At 48.8% G+C, this 19,725-nt stretch overlaps 1 protein-coding gene across 1 annotated transcript in view; it reads right to left on the reverse strand.

Moving 5' to 3' along the window:
- The window catches only part of ALDH16A1 (aldehyde dehydrogenase 16 family member A1), a 282,143-nt gene that overhangs the window by 167,167 nt on the left and 95,251 nt on the right, over nt 1-19,725 (reverse strand). Inside the window, exon 8 of the mRNA XM_063942876.1 lies at nt 895-1,092. Coding sequence (XP_063798946.1) covers nt 895-1,092 — 198 coding nt within the window. The remainder of the gene's footprint in view (nt 1-894; nt 1,093-19,725) is intronic.

Here is a 19,725-nt window from a genome sequence, read left to right on the forward strand (position 1 = left end):
GTATGCCATGGCTGCGTTCAGCCACACTTTGAACCGGGGGACCCCCTAGCGGGGCCCCGGTTTGTACTCACCACAGACGTCACCTTCGGGCAGTGTTAGGGGTGTGCGGTGTGCTCTCGATTGTGACAGCCAAGGAGCAGTGCCCCGCTGAACAACAACCCCTCAGGACAGTGGTCACGGGAACCCCCACAGGTGGGTCCCGTATGCCATGGCTGCGTTCAGCCACACTTTGAACCGGGGGACCCCCTAGCGGGGCCCCGGTTTGTACTCACCACAGACGTCACCTTCGGGCAGTGTTAGAGGTGTGCGGTGTGCTCTCGATTGTGACAGCCAAGGAGCAGTGCCCCGCTGAACAACAACCCCTCAGGACAGTGGTCCTGCAGCGGGGAAGTAGCTCTGTACCTCGCAATGCCCGTGACCGCCCCCCCCTAACTCCCACGGTGCAGGTATGCTGTTGCCCAAACAGTATACCGAAAAAAAAAAAAACATTAAAAAGAAATTGAAGAAAACTCTCTGGAGCTCAGAGATGTGCATCCTCTCCTGCGGGCACTTTTTTCTAAACTGCCTGTGGGAGGGGGCATAGAGGGACGGAGCCAGCACACCCAGTGAAGAAATTTAAAGTGCACCGGCTCCTTTGGACCCCGTCTATACCCCATCGTACCAGATTCCCCAATATCCCTTATGGATGCTAGAGAAAAATGTGTAAGCTGAACTAACACAAAATAATTCTACTCTATTTAATTACAGACAGTGACATAACTTAGACAAAAGTGATGCCACCAATTGCTAGTGATCCGATAAGCTGTATTTCCTTAAACAGGTTTTCAAAGTCAAAATAAATGTGGAATACTAGCAACAATTGTAGAAACATGTTGTTTTCAACCCGACAGTTACCTCAGCACCTTCTGCACGCGCCTCCTCCACAAACTCACTGATTGTTTTCTTTTGACTTTCATCCACCAGAGCTCCCATATCAATGCTTTTGTCCAGACTGTCCCCAACCCTCAGATGGGACATTCTCTGCTTGAGTCTGTGGATCAAATCTTCAGCAATGTTCTCTTGCATGAGAAGCCTGGATCCTGCACTGCAAACCTGCATAGAAAGTACCAGGTTATCACACACAAAGTCTTGTAAAATGTCTAGTAATTTTGCAGAAAAGTGTGTTCTGGATATTAGCGCTTAATCAGAACAATCTAACACTCATTCCTGCATGAGAAAATCATTCTGTACCGTATTCAGTGTGTATTTGATGTGCAACAGCCCATATAATATCTATAATAATTTAGCAGTGCTTCCAGCTCAATAAAGTTTAGGCAAAGGTAGCCTTAATACACCACTCTAGGTGCTCAGTATTGACCATAGCACAGTCCTGGGACTTGTGCATGTGTGTGAATAGCAAGAGCCTAGAAGATCATATCTTTTGAGTCAGTGTACTCAGTAGCGGCTGAAGCAGGTTTTTGCCCGGGGCGCCGCCGCGACAAGAGCCGCTACTCCTGATCCCCCCTCTCCCCAGCTGCAGCAGGCACAGGAAAAACTTTAGCCCTGGGCGCCTCAAGGTCTAGAACCGGCCCTGAGTGTACTGTAACAAGAAAACCTCTGATGAAGTCTATGGTACGAAAATGAGTAGGGTAGCATTCCCTATTTCCCATACATGATCAAACACCACATACTATTAAACCTCATGAGGAAGTAATTGTCACTGGATGATGATAAACACAAGTTATAAAGATAAGCCTCATTCTAGTTTTGTGCAGTTATGCATATACTTGCCACCAATGTAATCAGTATTATGAGATTTAGCTCAGTGAGCGCTCTTGCCCTCTTTTTCTATATTGATTGCTATCTAAATCTACACATATTTTGTTATGATACAGCCTTGTTCGAAAATGGAATAAATTACTTTTTTCCCTCAAAATTCTACACACAATACCCCAAAATGACAACGTGAAAAGTTTTTTTTGAGATTTTTGCAAATTTATTAAAAATAAAAAACTAAGAAATCACATGTACATAAGTATTCACAGCCTTTGCCATGAAGGTCAAAATTGAGCTCGGGTGCATACTGTTTCCACTGATCATCCTTGAGATGTTCCTACAGCTTAATTGGAGTACGCCTGTGGTAAATTCAGTTGATTGGATGTGATTTGGAAAGGCACACACCTGTCTATATAAGGTCCCACACTTGACAGTGCATGTATGAGCAGAAACCAAGCATGAAGTCTAAGGAATTGTCTGTAGACCTCCGAGACAGGACTGTCTTGACACACAAATCTTGGGAAGAGTACAGAGAAATATCTACTGCTTTGAAGGTCCCAATTAGCACAGTGGCCTCCATTTTCCGTAAATGGAAGAAGTTCGGGACCACCAGGACTCTTCCTAGAGCTGGCCGGCCGTCTAAACTGAGTAATCGGGGGAGAAGGGCCCTAGTCAGGGAGGCGACCAAGAACCCCATGGTCACTCTGTCAGAGCTACAGCATTCCTCTGTGGACAGAGGAGAACCTTCCATAAGGACAACCATCTCTGCAGCAGTCCACCAATCAGGCATGTATGGTAGAGTGGCCAGACGGAAGCCACTCCGTAGTAAAAAGCACATGGCAGCCTGCCTGGAGTTTGCCAAAATGCACCTGAAAGACTCTGACCATGAGAAACAAAATTCTCTGGTCTGATGAGACAAAGATTGAACTCTCTGGCATGAATGCCAGGTGTCATGTTTGGAGGAAACCAGGCACTGTTCATAACCAGGCCAATACCATCCCTACAGTAAAGCATCATACTGTAGGGATGTTTTTCAGTGGCAGGAACTTGGAGACTAGTCAGGATAAAGGGAAAGATGAATGCAGCAATGTACAGAGACATCCTGGATGAAAACCTGCTCCAGAGCGCCCTTGACCTCAGACTGGGGCGACGGTTCATCTTTCAGCAGGACAATGACCCTAAGCACACAGCCAAGATATCAAAGGAATGGCTTCAGGACAACTCTGTGAATGTCCTTGAGTGGCCCAGCAAAAGTCCAGACTTGAATCCGATTGAACATCTCTGGAGAGATCTGAAAATGGCTGTGCACCGACGTTTCCCATCCAACCTGATGGAGCTTGAGAGGTGATGCAAAGAGGAATGGGTGAAACTGCCAAAGATAGGTGTGCCAAGCTTGTGGCATCATATTAGAAAAGACTTGAGGCTATAATTACTGCCAAAGGTGCATCAACAAAGTATTGAGCAAAGAGTGTGAATACTTATGTACATGTGATTTATTAGTTTTTTTAGTTTTAATAAATTTGCTAAATTTAAAAAAAAAACTAAAAAAAACTTTTTTCATGTTGTTATTATGGGGTATTGTGTGTAGAATTTTGAGGGGGAAAAATAAGATTTTAAACCTACCGGTAAATCTTTTTCTCCTAGTCCGTAGAGGATGCTGGGGACTCCGTAAGGACCATGGGGTAAACACAGGTTCCGCAGGAGACATGGGCACTCTAAAGACTTTAGATGGGTGTGCACTGGCCCCTCCCTCTTTGCCCCTCCTCCAGACCTCAGTTAAAGAACTGTGCCCAGAGGAGACGGACAGTACGAGGAAAGGATTTTTGTTAATCTAAGGGCAAGATACATACCAGCCCACACCATCCACACCGTACAACTTGGAACATACGAACCAGTTAACAGTATGAAACAAAACAGCATCAGCCAGAGACTGATCAAAACTGTAACATAACCCTTATGTAAGCAATAACTATATACAAGTCTCGCAGAATTTAGTCCGCACTGGGACGGGCGCCCAGCATCCTCTACGGAATAGGAGAAAAAGATTTACCGGTAGGTCCGTAAGGACCATGGGAATTATACCAAAGCTCCAGACTGGGCGGGAGAGTGCGGATGACTCTGCAGCACCGATTGAGCAAACATGAGGTTCTCCTCAGCCAAGGTATCAAACTTGTAGAATTTAGCAAAAGTGTTTGAACCCGACCAAGTAGCCGCTCGGCAAAGTTGCAATGCCGAGACACCTCGGGCAGCCGCCCAAGAAGAGCCCACCTTCCTAGTGGAATGGGCCTTTACCGGATTTGGTACCGGCAATCCAGCCGTAAAATGAGCCTGCTGAATCGTGTTACAGATCCAGCGGGCAATAGTCTGCTTAGAAGCAGGGGCGCCAACCTTGTTGGCTGCATACAGGACAAACAGTGCCGTCCTGGCTACATAAACCTTTAAGGCCCTGACTACATCAAGAGACCTGGAATCCTCCAAGTCCCCCGTAACCACAGGCACCACAATAGGCTGGTTCATATGAAACGATGAAACCACCTAAGGCAGAAATTGAGGACGAGTCCTCAACTCCGCTCTATCCACATGGAAAATCAGATAGGGGCTTTTGTGAGACAAAGCCGCCAATTCAGACACTCGCCTCGCAGATGCCAAGGCTAACAACATGACCACTTTCCAAGTGAGAACTTTCAACTCAACTGTTTGAAGAGGTTCAAACCAGTGTGACTTAAGAACTGTAACACCACGTTAAGGTCCCATGGTGCCACTGGGGGCACAAAAGGAGGCGGGATGTGCAGCACTCCCTTTACAAAAGTCTGGACTTCTGGGAGAGAAGACAATTCCTTCTGAAAGAATATTGACAGGGCCGAAATCTGTACCTTAATAGAGCCTAACTTTAGGCCCATATCCACTCCTGTCTGCAGAAAGTGGAGAAAACGGCCCAGGTGAAAATCTTCCGTAGGAGCATTCTTGGCTTCACACCAAGATACATATCTCCTCCAGATACGGTTATAATGTTTTGCCGTCACCTCCTTCCTAGCTTTTATCAAAGTAGGGATGACCTCACCCGGAATACCTTTCCTAGCTAGGATTTGGCGTTCAACCGCCATGCCGTCAAACGTAACCGCGGTAAGTCTTGGAACACGCAGGGCCCCTGCTGCAACAGGTCCTCCCTGGAAGGAAGAGGCCACGGATCTTCTGTGAGCATTTCCTGAAGATCTGAATACCAGGCCCTCCGAGGCCAATCCGGAACAATGAGTATTGTCTGGACTCTTTTTCGTCTTATGATTCTCAGTATTTTTGAGATGAGTGGAAGAGGAGGGAAGACATACACCGACGGAAACAGCCATGGTGTCACCAGGGCGTCTACTGCTACCGCCTGAGGGTCCCTTGACCTGGAACAATACCTCTGAAGTTTCTTGTTGAGGCGTGACGCCATCATGTCTATTTGAGGAAGCCCCCAACGACTTGTTATCTCTGCAAAAACTTCTTGATGAAGACCCCACTCTCCTGGATGGAGGTCGTGTCTGCTGAGGAAGTCTGCTTCCCAGTTGTCCACTCCCGGAATGAAGACTGCTGACAGCGCGCTTACGTGATTTTCCGCCCAGCGAAGAATCCTGGTGGCTTCCGCCATTGCCACTCTGCTCCTTGTCCCTGCCTTGGCGGTTTACATGAACCACTGCTGTGACGTTGTCTGATTGAATCAGAACAGGTAGGTCGCGAAGAAGAGTTTCCGCTTGTCGTAGGCCGTTGTATATGGCCCTTAATTCCAGCACGTTGATGTGTAGACAAGCATCCTGGCTCGACCACAGTCCCTGAAAATTTCTTCCTTGTGTGACTAGCTCCCCATCCTTGGAGGCTCGCGTCCATGGTCACCAGAACCCAGTCTTGAATGCCGAACCTGCGACCCTCTAGAAGGTGAGCACTCTGCAGCCACCACAGGAGAGACACCCTGGCAATGGGGGACAGGCTTATTTTCTGATGTATTTGTAGATGGGACCCCGACCATTTGTCCAGAAGGTCCCACTGAAATGTCCTCGCATGGAACCTGCCGAACGGTATGGCCTCGTAGGCCGCCACCATTTTTCCCAGTACTCGAGTGCATTGATGAATTGACACTCTTTTTGGCTTTAACAGGTCTCTGACCATGCTATGGAGTTCCTGGGCTTTTTCCGTTGGGAGAAAAACCCTCTTCTTTTCCGTGTCCAGAATCATGCCTGAAAATGATAGCCGAGTCATTGGAATCAACTGCGATTTTGGCAGATTTAGGATCCAGCCGTGTTGTTGCAGCACTCTCAGGGAGAGTGACACGCTTTTCAGCAACTGATCTCTCGATCTCGCTTTTATCAGGAGATCGTCCAAGTATGGGATAATTGTGACTCCTTGCCTGCGTAGGAGCACCATCATTTCCGCCATTACCTTGGTGAAAATCCACGGGGCCGTGGACATCCCAAATGGCAACGTCTGAAACTGGTAATGACAATCCTGTACAGCGAATCTCAGGTACGCCTGATGAGGAGGATAAATGGGGACATGAAGGTATGCATCCTTTATGTCTAGTGACACCATAAAATCCCCCCCTTCCAGGCTGGAGATCACTGCCCGGAGAGATTCCATCTTGAATTTGAACTATTTTAGATACAGGTTTAGGGATTTTAGATTCGGAATGGGTCTGACTGAGCCATCCGGTTTCGGGACCACAAATAGAGTTGAATAGTACCCCTTCCCCTGTTGCACTAGGGGAACCTTGATAATCACTTGCTGTTGACACAGCTTTTGTATCACAGCTAAAACTATTTCCCTCTCTGGGGGAGAGGCTGGCAAAACCTACTTGAAAAATCGGCGAGGAGGAACTTCTTCGAATTCCAGTTTGTAGCCTTGGGATACAATTTCTATCGCCCAAGGATCCAAATCTGACGGATCCCAGAGCTGAAGAGTCGAAGACGTGCCCCCACCGGCGCGGACTCCCGCAGTGGAGCCCCAGCATCATGCGGTGGATTTTGTAGAAGCCGGGGAGGACTTCTGTTCCTAGGAACTAGCCTTAGCAGGCATTCTTTTCCCTCTACCCTTACCTCTGGCGAGGAAGGAAAAGCCCCGGCCCCTTCTGGACTTATGCGACCGAAAGGACTGCATCTGATATTGAGGTGTTTTCTTTTGCTGCGGGAGAACATAAGGCAAAAAAGAAGATTTACCCGCGGTAGCTGTGGAAACCAGGTCCGCGAGGCCCTCCCCAAATAAAACATCACCCTTGTAAGGCAAAGTTTCCATTTGTCTCTTTGAATCGGCATCACCCGTCCATTGGCGGGTCCACAGGGCTCGCCTAGCAGAAATTGCCATGGCATTGGCTCTTGAACCCAACAGCCCAACGTCTCTCGCAGCGTCTCTCATATAGAACGCTGCGTCTTTATATGACCCACGGTCAATAAAATGCTATCCTTATCTAGGGTGTCAATGTCAGATGACAAGTTATCTGTCCATGCTGCTATTGCGCTACATACCCATGCCGACGCTACTGCCGGTCTGAGCAAGGCACTCGTATGCGTATAAATTGATTTTAAGGTAGTCTCCTGTCTGCGATCAGCAGGATCCTTGAGGGCTGCCGTGTCTGGAGACGGTAGCGCCACCTTTTTGGACAAGCGCGTCAAAGCCTTGTCCACCCTGGGCGAGGATTCCCACCGTAACCTGTCCTGTGTGGGGAAAGGATACGCCATAAGAATTCTCTTGGGAATCTGCAGTTTCTTGTCTGGAGTTTCCCTAGCTTTTTCAAATAAAGCGTTCAGCTCATGAAATGGTGGAAAGGTTACCTCAGGTTTCTTCTCCTTAAATATGCATACCCTCGTGTCAGGCACCGAGGGGTCCTCTGGGATATGCAAAACATCTTTTATTGCAATGGTCATATAATGAATACTTTTGGCCACCCTTGGGTGTAACCTCGCCTCATCATAGTAGACACTGGAGTCAGAATCCGTGTCGGTATCAGTGTCTGCTACCTGGGATAGGGGACGTTTATGAGACCCTGAAGGGCCTTGTGACACAGTCAAAGCCATGGATTGACTCCCTGCTTATTCTCTGGACACTGCTTTGTCCAATCTTTTATGTAATAAAGACACATTTGCATTTAAAACATTCCACATATCCATCCAATCAGGTGTCGACTGTGCTGACGGAGACACCACAATCATCTGCTCTACCTCCTCCTTAGACGAGCCTTCCGCTTCAGACATGCCGACACACACTTACTGACACCCCCAACACACACTGGGATATATATATATATATATATATATATATATATAGACAATCCCCCAATAAGGCCCTTTGGAGAGACAGAGAGAGAGTATGCCACCACACACCCAGCGCCACTGGACACTGAGACAAAATCCCAGTCTGTACAGCGCTTTTATATGTCAATAATACACTCACTGCGCCAAATAAATGTACCCCCCCCCCCTCTTTTTTGCCCTCTGTACTTGTGTTCAGCAGGGGAGAGTCCGGGGAGCAGCTTCTCAGCAGCATGCTGTGGAGAAAATGGCGCTGGTTAGTGCTGGAGGCTCAAGCTCTGCCCCCTCAACGGCGGGCTTCGGTCCCGCTCAAATTCTTTATACTGGCGGGGGTTTATTTAATATACTGCCTCCGCAGTATATATATGTCAGCCAGTGTCTTTTGAGGTTTATTATTGCTGCCCAGGGCGCCCCCCTTGCGCCCTGCACCCATACAGTGCCGTCAGTGTGTGTGTGAATGTGGGAGCAATAGCGCGCAGCGTTACCGCTGCGCAGTACCTCAGTGAAGATCTGAAGTCTTTTGCCGCCTTTGAAGTCTTCTTTCTTCTTATACTCACCCGGCTTCTATATTCCGGCTCTGTGAGGAGGACGGCGGCGCGGCCCTGGGACAAACAGCGAGGATGGGACCTGCGTTCCAACCCTCTGGAGCTAATGGTGTCCAGTAGCCTAAGAAGCAGAGCCTATCATTTAAGTAGTTCTGCTTCTCTCCCCTCAGTCCCACGATGCAGGGAGCCTGTTGCCAGCAGTGCTCCCTGAAAATAAAAAAACCTAACAAAAGTCTTTTTCAGAGAAACTTAGTAGAGCTCCCCTGCAGTGCATCCAGTCTCCTCTGGGCACAGAGGTCTGGAGGAGGGGCATAGAGGGAGGGGCCAGTGCACACCCATCTAAAGTCTTTAGAGTGCCCATGTCTCCTGTGGAGCCCGTCTATACCCCATGGTCCTTACGGAGTCCCCAGCATCCTCTATGACGTAAGAGAAAATTAATTTATTCCATTTTGGAATAAGGCTGTAACATAACAAGATGTGGAAGAAGCGAAGTGCTGTGAATACTTTCCAGATGCACTGTATATAAATGACACTCAGGGTATTTGAAAGAAAGTGTAAATCGAACATCCTTTCTTTAGCCCAGGGATGGGGAACCTTCGGCCCTCCAGCTGCTGTTGAACTACACATCCCAGCATGCCTTGCAACAGTTTTAGCATGGCCAAATAGCAAAACTGTAGCAAGGCATGCTGGTATGTGTAGTTCAACAACAGCTGGAGGACCGAAGGTTCCCCATCCCTGCTTTAGCCTCACAGGTTATTGCCCAGATTCCTGGGATGTCCCAGGGGTACTGTGCCTTGTTTTCCAACATTTATATCTTCAAATATAATTTTTTTTCCTACTTTCCATCTACGCTCAAACTAAATGCTGCGATATCTAGCATTGAAATCCATATTAACTTAACCTGGATTTCTAACTGAATAGCAAATCACGGCTACAAGTTTTTAAATAGGATTTTAATACCTACCGGTAAATCCTTTTCTCCTAGTCCGTAGAGGATGCTGGAGACTCCAAAAGGACCATGGGGTATAGACGGGATCCGCAGGAGACATGGGCACACTTTGACTGGGTGTGAACTGGCTCCTCCCTCTATGCCCCTCCTCCAGACCTCAGTTATAGCAACTGTGCCCAGGGGAGACGGACATTTCGAGGAAAGGATTTTTGTTAAACTAAGGGGCGAGATACATACCAGCTCACACCACAAACACACCGTACAACTGGATCAGCGGGAAAACCAGATAACAGTTTGAACTAACAACAGCAACAAGCTGAATATAACTGATACACAAACCTTGTGTAACCAAAAATAACCAGTATCAATACAACTGCAAGGAACAGTCCGCACTGGGATGGGCACCCAGCATCCTCTACGGACTAGGAGAAAAGGATTTACCGGTAGGTATTAAAATCCTATTTTCTCTTACATCCTAGAGGATGCTGGGGACTCCAAAAGGACCATGGGGTCTATACCAAAGCTCCAGACCGGGCGGGAGAGTGCGTACGACTCTGCAGCACCGATTGAGCAAACATGAGGTCCTCCTCAGCCAGGGTATCAAATTTATAGATCTTAGCAAAAGTGTTTGAACCCGACCACATAGCTGCTCGGCAAAGTTGAAGTGCCGAGACCCCTCGGGCAGCCGCCCAAGAAGAGCCAACCTTCCTGGTAGAATGGGCCTTTACTGACTTCGGCAACGGCAGCCCAGCCAAAGAATGAGCGTGCTGAATTGTATTACAAATCCAGCGTGCAATAGTCTGCTTGGAAGCAGGATTTCCAATCTTGTTGGAAGCATACAGGACAAACAGAGCCTCCGTTTTCCTAACACAAGCCGTCCTGTTGACATAAATCTTCAAAGCTCTTACGACATCGAGAGATTTTGGCACCGTCACGTATCCGTAGCCACAGGTACCACAATAGGTTGATTTATGTGAAACGAAGAAACCACCTTCGGCAGAAATTGTTGACGAGTCCTCAATTCCGCTCTATCCACATGAAAAATCAAATATGGGCTCTTGTGAGACAAAGCCGCCAATTCGGACACTCGTTTGGCAGACGCCAAAGCCAAAAGCATGACCACTTTCCAAGTGAGAAATTTTAACTCAACCTTACGCAAAGGTTCAAACCAGTGAGACATAAGAAACTGCAACACCACTTCAAGATCCCACGGTGCCACGGGTGGCACAAATGGAGGATGGATATGCAGCACTCCCTTCACGAAAGTCTGAACCTCAGGAAGGACGGACAATTCTTTTTGAAAGAAAATAGATAAAGCCGAAATCTTTGATGGAACCTAATTTCAGGCCTGCATCCATGCCTGCCTGCAAAATGTGGAGGAAACGACCCAAGTGAAACTCCTCTGCAGGAGCTGCTTTGGTTTCACACCACGACACATACTTTCTCCAAATACGGTGATAATGTTTTGCCGTGACCTCCTTCCTAGCCTTAAGGAGAGTGGGGATGACCTCCCCAGGAATACCTTTCCGAGCTAGGATTTGGCGTTCTACTTCCACGCCGTCAAACGCAGCCGCGGTAAGTCTGGAAACACGCAGGGCCCCTGCAGTAACAGGTCCTCTCTTAGAGGAAACGGCCAAGGATCTTCTACTAGTAATTCCTGAAGATCCGGATACCAGGCCCTCCGTGGCCAATATGGAACGACGAGTATTGCCTGAACCCTTGTTCGCCTTATGATCCTCAACACCTTTGGAATGAGAGAAAGCGGAGGGAACACATACACCGACTGAAACACCCACGGAGCTACCAGGGCGTCCATTGCACTGACTTGGGGGTCCCTCGACCTGGAAAAATACTTCGGAAGCTTCTTGTTGAGGCGAGACGCCATCATGTCTATCTGAGGAATTCCCCAACGCCTTGTCACTTCTGCAAATACCTCTTGATGAAGAGCCCATTCTCCTGAATGGAGATCGTGTCTGCTGAGGAAGTCTGCTTCTCAGTTGTCCACGCCCGGGAGGAAGACTGCTGACAGAGCGCTCACGTGCTGTTCCGCCCAGTGGAGAATTCTTGTGGCCTCCGCCATTGCCGCCCTGCTCCTTGTTCCGCCCTGGCGGTTTACGTACGCCACCGTTGTTATGTTGTCCGACTGATTCAGGACAGCGAGACCCTGAAGAAGGTTCTTCGCTTGCAGGAGGCCGTTGTAAATGGCTCTTAACTCGAGACCATTTATGTGGAGACAAGATTCCTGGCTTGACCATTTTCCCTGGAAACTTCTTCCTTGCGTGACTGCGCCCCAGCCTCGGAGACTGGCATCTGTGGTCAGCAGGACCCAGTCCTGGATTCCGAATTGGCGTCCCTCTAGAAGGTGAGAACCTTGCAGCCACCACAGGAGAGAAATCCTGGCCCTGGAAGATAGACTTATTTTCCGGTGCATGTGCAGGTGAGACACGGACCATTTGTTCAGCAGATCCCACTGAAACACCCGGGCATGAAACCTGCCAAACGGATTGGCTTCGTAAGCCGCAACCATCTTCCCTAGCACTCGAGTGCATTGATGAATCGACACTCTTGTCGGTCTCAGAAGCTCCTTGACCATGGTCTGTATTTTCAGAGCTTTGTCCGCCGGAAGAAACACTCTCTGTAGCACCGTGTCTAGGATCATGCCCAGGAAGGGCAGCCGAGTTGTCGGGATCAACTGAGACTTTGGCAAATTTAGAACCCAACCGTGATGTCGCAGAACCGACAGGGAGAATTCCACATTTCTTAGCAACTGTTCCCTTGATCTCGCCTTTATCAGGAGATCGTCCAAGTACGGGATAATTGTGACCACTTGCTTGCGAAGGAGTACCATCATTTCCGCCATCACCTTGGTGAAGACCCTCGGGGCCGTGGAAAGCCCAAACGGCAACGTCTGAAATTGGTAATGACAATCCTGCACCGCAAATCTAAGGAAGGCCTGATAAGAAGGATATATCGGGACGTGTAAGTAGGCATCTTTTATGTCGACTGACGCCATAAAATCTCCCCCTTCTAGGCTGGAGATCACAGCTCGAAGAGATTCCATCTTGAACTTGAAAGTTTTCAAGTATGGATTGAGGGATTTTAGGTTCAGAATCTTCGGCACTACAAAGAGGCTCGAATAGAACCCTTCCCCCCGTTGGGACAGGGAAACCGGCACAGGGACCATCTGTTGACACAGCTTTTGCATTGCATCGTTTACTACTACTCTTTCTGGAAGAGAAACTGGAAGGGCCGACTTGAAAAAGCGGAGGGGGGGGGGGGGGGATCTCCTGAAACTCCAGTTTGTATCCTTGGGACACTATGTCTGAGACCCAAGGATCCAGGGCCGATTGAAACCAGACCTGACTGAAGAATCGGAGACGGCCCCCTACCGGCACGGACTCCCGCAAGCGTCATGCGGTGGACTTGGTAGAGGTGGGGGAGGGCTTTTGGTCCTGGGTGCCTGACACGGCAGGCAACCTCTTTCCCCTTCCTCTACCCTTTGAAGCGAGGAAAGACGAGCCCTTTCCTCTTTTGTATTTATTAGGCCGAAAGGACTGCATCTGATAATGGGGCGCCTTTTTCTGTTGTGCGGGAACATAAGGAAGAAAAGAACCATCACCAAACAAGACACTACCTTTAAAAGGCAAAGCTTCCATAGCCTTCTTGGAGTCGGCATCAGCATTCCATTGATGAACCCACAGCGCCCTCCTGGCCGAGACTGCCATGGCATTGGCTCTTGATCCCAAGAGGCCAACATCCCTCGCCGCATCCTTTAGGTAATCTGCAGCGTCCTTGATATAACCAAGAGTCAAAAGAATGTTATCCTTATCAAGGGTATCCATATCAGAAGCCAAATTATCAGCCCACTTAGCAATAGCACTACTCACCCACACCGACGCCACAGCAGGTCTGAGCAATGCACCAGTATTAGTGAAAATGGCCTTCAATGTCGTCTCCAGCTTGCGATCCGCCGGATCCTTGAGAGCAGCCGGTCAGGAGACGGAAGCGCCACCTTCTTGGACAATCGGGATAGAGCCTTGTCCACATTGGGAGACGACTCCCATTTCTCCCTGTCGTCAGAGGGGAAAGGATATGCCATAAAAATTCTCTTGGGAATCTGCCACCTCTTGTCAGGCGACTCCCAAGCCTTTTCACAAAGAGCGTTCAGTTCATGAGAGGGGGGAAACTTCACTTCAGGCTTTTTTCCTTTAAATAAGCAAACCCTTGTGTCTGGAAAGCAGGTTCCTCAGAGATATGTAAAACCTCTTTAATAGCCACAATCATGTACTGAATACTCTTAACTACCCTTGGATGTAAAGTAGCCTCATTGAAATCGACATCAGAATCAGAGTCTGTGTCGGTATCTGTATCTGCCATTTGGGTAATTGAAAGTTTTTGTGACCCTGAAGTGGTCTGCACCTGAGACAAAGCGTCCTCCATGGACTTCCTCCATGCTTGAGTCTGAGAATCAGATTTATCCAACCTCTTAGACAATAATGCCACATTTGTATTCAGTGTACTCAACATATTCACCCAATCAGCAGTGCTGTGCCGACAGAGTCATTCCCAAATCTTTTTCTGCGCCCCCAGTAACTTCCTCCGGGGAGGAACACCCAGCCTCAGACATGTCGACACGCAGTACCGACACACCCACGGGCCAAAGAAAGGGGACAGACCCACAGGGAAACCTGCAGAAAGAACACAGAGGAAGTATGCCAGCTTACACCCCAGCGCCCATATACTACAATACAAATAATATATGTCATTTGCGCTGTACAATATAACATATATAGCACCAAATTGCCTGTGCCCCCCCCCCCCCCCCCCCCCCCTCCCCCCCTCCCCCCCCGCCTGTTTTGCTCCCTTGTTATTTGTAAGGAGCTTGGAGGTCCGGGCCAGCGTCTCTGCGGCGGCTGTGAAGAGAGAAAATGGCCCTGGGCGCGCTGTAGTCCCGCTCGAATTTGAAAATATTTATACTGGCGGGGGAATCGTATACAGTGCCCAGGTACCGAATGTGTCTCTGGCCAGTGCAAAAAAGCCCCTCAGTAACTGCTGCCCAGGGCGCTCCCCCACCAGCGCCCTGCACCCTGTGAGTGCCGTTGGTGTGTGGGAGCATGGAGCCGTCACTAAAGTCTTCTGATCTTCTAATACTCACCCGGCTTCTTTCTTCTGGCTTCTGTGAGGTGGGTGACGGCGCGGCTCAGGGAACAAGCAGCTAGGCGCACCAAGTGATCGAATCCTCTGGAGCTAATGGTGTCCAGTAGCCCAAGAAGCAGGGCCTTTAACTAAGAAGAAGTAGGTCTGACTTCTCTCCCCTCAGTCCCACGATGCAGGGAGCCTGTAGCCAGCAGGTCTCCCTGAAAATAAAAAACCTAACAAAAGTCTTTCCAGAGAAACTCAGTAGAGCTCCCCTAGTGTGTGTCCAGTCACTCCTAACTTCTAACTGAAGTCTGGAGGAGGGGCATAGAGGGAGGAGCCAGTTCACACCCAGTCAAAGTCTTTTTAGTGTGCCGAAGCTCCTGTGGATCCCGTCTATACCCCATGGTCCTTTTGGAGTCCCCAGCATCCTCTAGGACGTAAGAGAAAAGTGCTTTATGCAATTCATGGCAAACTCCTGGCCAACTGAATTAGGCCTGTGGAGATGCAATCTAAACTTTGCTATCATCACACAAATCTGATAGAGAGGGTTAAATTGGGCAACCTTTAAGTTTTAACTGCAGGATGAGCGGTTTGATATAGTTTTTTGCTTTGATATTATACAAAAATAGAAGAGGCTGCAGATGTGTGTCAGGAACATTTGTGATGCAAAAATAGGATTTTAAATACCCACCGGTAAATCCTTTTCTTCTCGCAGTCCATAAGGGATATTGGGGGAATCTAGTACGATGGGGTATAGACGGGGTTCAAAGGTGCCGGTGTACTTTAAATTTCTTCAACTGGGTGTGCTGGCTCCTCCCCTCTATGCCCCCTCCCACAGGCAGTTATAGGTCAACAGTGCCCGAAGGAGAAAGGACATACTTGAGAGAAGGAACAGAACAACAACGAGTGGTGAGATTCACACACCAGCACACCACTTAACATAAAATGACCAGCAGCGGCTGACAACAAACAGCAACAGCTGAACAGGTAACCGTACAAGGAGAACCTGCAGAAAAGTCAACGCACTGAGGCGGGCGCCCAATATCCCTTATGGACTACGAGAAAAGGCTTTACCGGTAGGTATTTAAAATCCTATTTCTTCTAGCATCCATAAGGGATATTGGGGAAATCTAGTACGATGGGGGATGTCCCAAAGCTTCTAGAACGGGCGGGAATGTGCAGAGACGTCTGCAGCACCGCCTGTCCAAACTGGGTATCCACTTTGGCCAGGGTATCAAACATGTAGAAATTCACAAAGGTGTTCTTCCCCGACCAGGTAGCAGCTCGGCATACTTATAAGGCCGAGACTCCTCTGGCAGCCGCCCAGGAAGAGCCCACCGATCTTGTAGAGTGCGACTTCAGAGACTGCAGAACAGGTAAGGCTGCCGACACATAGGTCTGTTGTATAGTAAGCCTAAGCCAATGAGCAATGGACTGCTTTGAAGCAGGGCAACCCTTTTTCTGAGCATCGTATAGCACGTACAAGGAATCAGTCTTTCTGATGCAAGCCGTTCTCTTGACATAGATCTTCAAGGCTCGCACAGCATCCAACGCCACTGGAGGAGCAGAAGTGCCAGAACTTGACAGAACCACCATAGGTTGATTCAAGTGGAATGCAGAGACGACCTTCGTCAGGAACTGCTGCCTAGTCCTGAGCTCAGCTCTGTCCTCGTAAAAGACCAAGAAGGGACTTTTACATGATAAGGCCCCTAATTCTGAGACACGCCTAGCAGAAGCCATGGCCAATAACATCACCGTCTTCCACATGAGGTACTTGTCTTCTACCGTTATCAGAGGTCCAAACCAAGAGGATTGTAGAAATTCCAACACTACATTCAAATCCCAGGGTGCCGTGGGCGGCACAAAAGGAGGATGAATGCAAAGTACCTCTTGCAAGAAAGTCTTGAATTTCTGGCAACACTGCTAATTTCTTCTCGAAGAAAATGGAGAGAGCTGAAATCTGGACCTTAACGGAACCCAGACGTAAGCCCTTATCCACACCAGCCTGCAGGAAACGTCCCAAGTGGAAATCCGCAGGCAGATACGTGCGTTCCTCGCACCCAAGAGATGATGATAGTGTTTTGATGTCACAGGTTTCCTGGCCTGAACCATGGTACAAATAACCTTTTTGGAAAGGCCCTTGTGAGCTAGGATGTTCCACTCAACCTCTATGCCGTCAAATGAAGTCGCCGTAAGTCCAGGTAGACGAGCGGTCCTTGTTGAAGAAGGTCTCTTCTCAGTGGCAGAGGCCAAGGGTCTTTGACGGACATGTCCAGAAGATCCGCGTACCATGCCCTCCGAGGCCAATCTGGGGCAATCAGAATTGCCTGGACCCCTTGATTCCTGATTCACTTGAGTACCCTTGGAAGCAATGGAATTGGAGGAAACAGGTAGACCAGCCGGTACGGCCAAGGCGACGTCAGGTCATCTACTGCCCTCTCCTGAGGGTCCCTGGTTCGCGGGCAATACCAACGAAGCTTCTTGTTGAGTCGAGAAGCCATCATATCTATTTGTGGGCAGCACCACTGGTCGATGATCTGCTGATACACCTGATGGTGAAGCCCCCACTCTCCCGAGTGGAGATCGTGATGACTCAGGAAGTCCGCTTCCCAGGTGTCTACTCCCGGAATGAAGATTTTGGACAGTGCTTTTGCATTCCTTTTTGCCCAAAGGAGTATCTTTGACACCTCTCGCATGCAGGCTCTGCTTTTTGCTCCTCCTTGTCGATTGATGTACGCCACTGCCGTGGTGTTGTCCGACTGTACCTGGATCACGTGATCCCTGAGTAGAGGAGAGGCCTGAATCAGAGCATTGTAGATCGCCCGAAGTTCCAGAATGCTGATCGGAAGTAGGGCTTCGTGGGCTTACCACCTGCCCTGGAACTGAGCCCCCTCGGGGACAGCTCCCCATCCTCTTAGACTTGCATCTGTCGTGAGGAGGATCCAATCCGGAATCCCAAAACTCCGGCCTTCCAGTAGGTTTGAGGACTGCAGCCACCACAGGAGTGAAATCCTGGCCTGAGGTGACAGCCGTATTAGCCGGTGCATCTGAAGATGTGAGCCGGACCACTTGCTCAGGGGATCCAATTGAAATGTTCTGGCATGTATGTATGCATGAAATGTACTGGATCACCTCGTATGAGGCAACCATTTTCCACATCAATCTTATGCAAAGATGGATGGAGATTCGAGTAGGTCGGAGAACCATGCGGACCATCTCCTGAAATGTTCTCGCCTTGTTCTCTGGGAGGAACACTTTTTGGGCCACAGTATCCAGCAACATTCCCAGGAACAGGAGCCACTGAGTAGGCTCCAGGTGAGACTTCTGTAAATTGAGAATCCACCCATGGTGTGACAGAAGTTGGATAGTGCGGTCTATACGGAGCAATAAAAGCTCCCTGGATCTTGCTTTTATCAGGAGATCATCCAGGCAAGGAACAATATTGACTCCCTGGAACCGGAGTTGGAACATCATCTCTGCCATCACCTTTGTGAACAACCTCAGAGCTGTGGACAGGCTGAAGGGTAGCACCCGAGACTGGTAGTGATCGTTCAGCGGGGCAAACCTCACGCAAGACCAAATCGGAATATGGAGATAAGCGTCTTTTTTATCCAGGAAGACCATATACTCCTGTTCCTCCAGACCCGCAATCACTGCTCGCAAGGATTCCATCTTGAACCTGAAAACCTTTAGGTAAGGGTTCAAGGATTTCAGATTCAAAAAGGAGATTTATGGTAGACTTACCATTGTTAAATCTCTTTCTGCGAGGTACACTGGGTTCCATAGGGAAACATAAGGGTGTAGAGATGGATCTTGATCCGAGGCACCAACTGACTAAAGCTTTCAGACTGTCCCAGTGCGGGCCCTCGTCTATATCTGCCCGCCTCCAGGCATTGGAGCTCAGTTTTAGTTAACCAGTCCAATGCAGCAGCAGGTATTTAGACAAGGCACATGTTAGCCACACAGAAACACATTATCACGACACGTGAAGGGACTAGCGGGCTAATGTCATACCAACCCAAAGAAGCCAAGTGCGTCAGGGTTGGCGCTCTGTGGAACCCAGTGTAACTCGCAGAAAGAGATTTAACAATGGTAACTCTACCATAAATCTCCTTTTCTGCAGCGGGGTACACTGTGTTCCACAAGGAAACATAGAGGATGTCCTGAAGCAGTTCCTCAAGGGAAGGGATGCACCTTAGCGGGTATAAGAACCCGGCGTCCTAAGGAAGCATCCTGGGAAGCAGAAGTATCAAAGGCATAGAACCTGATGAACGTGTTCACCGAGGACCACGTAGCCGCCTTACACAATTGTTCGGCGGGCCGCCCAAGAAAGTCCTACAGACCGAGTAGAATGGGCTTTGATAGCAGCAGGAGCTGGGAGTCCAGCCCGCGCATACTGTAGGCTTGTGCAATCATCATTCTAATCCATGTGGCCAAGGTTTGCTTATTTGCAGGTTAGCCACGTTTGTGGAAACCAAATAGTACAAATAAGGTATCTGATCTCCGGATAGAGGAAGTTCTGTCTACATAGATACGGAGAGCCCGTACCACATACAAAGACTTTTTTTTGGACTATAAACCAGGAGAGTTGAATGCCGGAACCACAATCTCTTGGTTAAGGTGAAAAGATGACACCACTTTAGGTAAGTAACTGGGAAGAGTTCGAAGTACCGCCCTGTCAGGATGAAATATCAGAAAGGGTGGACGACAGGACAAAGCGCCTAAGTCCGAAACCCTTCTAGCAGAGGCAATAGCCAGCAGAAACAGGACCTTCGCTGTGAGCCACTTAAGGTCCACCGACTCAAGAGGTTCAAATGGGGACTCTTGGAGGGCATTTAGGACAACAGACAAATCCCAAGGAGCCACAGGAGGAACAAAGGGAGAATGAATCCTTAACACACCCTGAGTGAATGTATGCACGTCAGGGATAGATGCAATTTTCTTCTGAAACCACTCCGACAAGGCAGATATATGAACCTTGAGGGAGGCCAGAAGAAGGCCTAAGTCCAGGCCTTGTTGCAAAAACTCAAGAAGCTTAGCAGTACTGAATTTGCAAGCATCA

The sequence above is a fragment of the Pseudophryne corroboree genome, chromosome 10 (genome assembly GCF_028390025.1).
Source record: "Pseudophryne corroboree isolate aPseCor3 chromosome 10, aPseCor3.hap2, whole genome shotgun sequence".
Lineage (NCBI taxonomy): Eukaryota > Metazoa > Chordata > Amphibia > Anura > Myobatrachidae > Pseudophryne > Pseudophryne corroboree.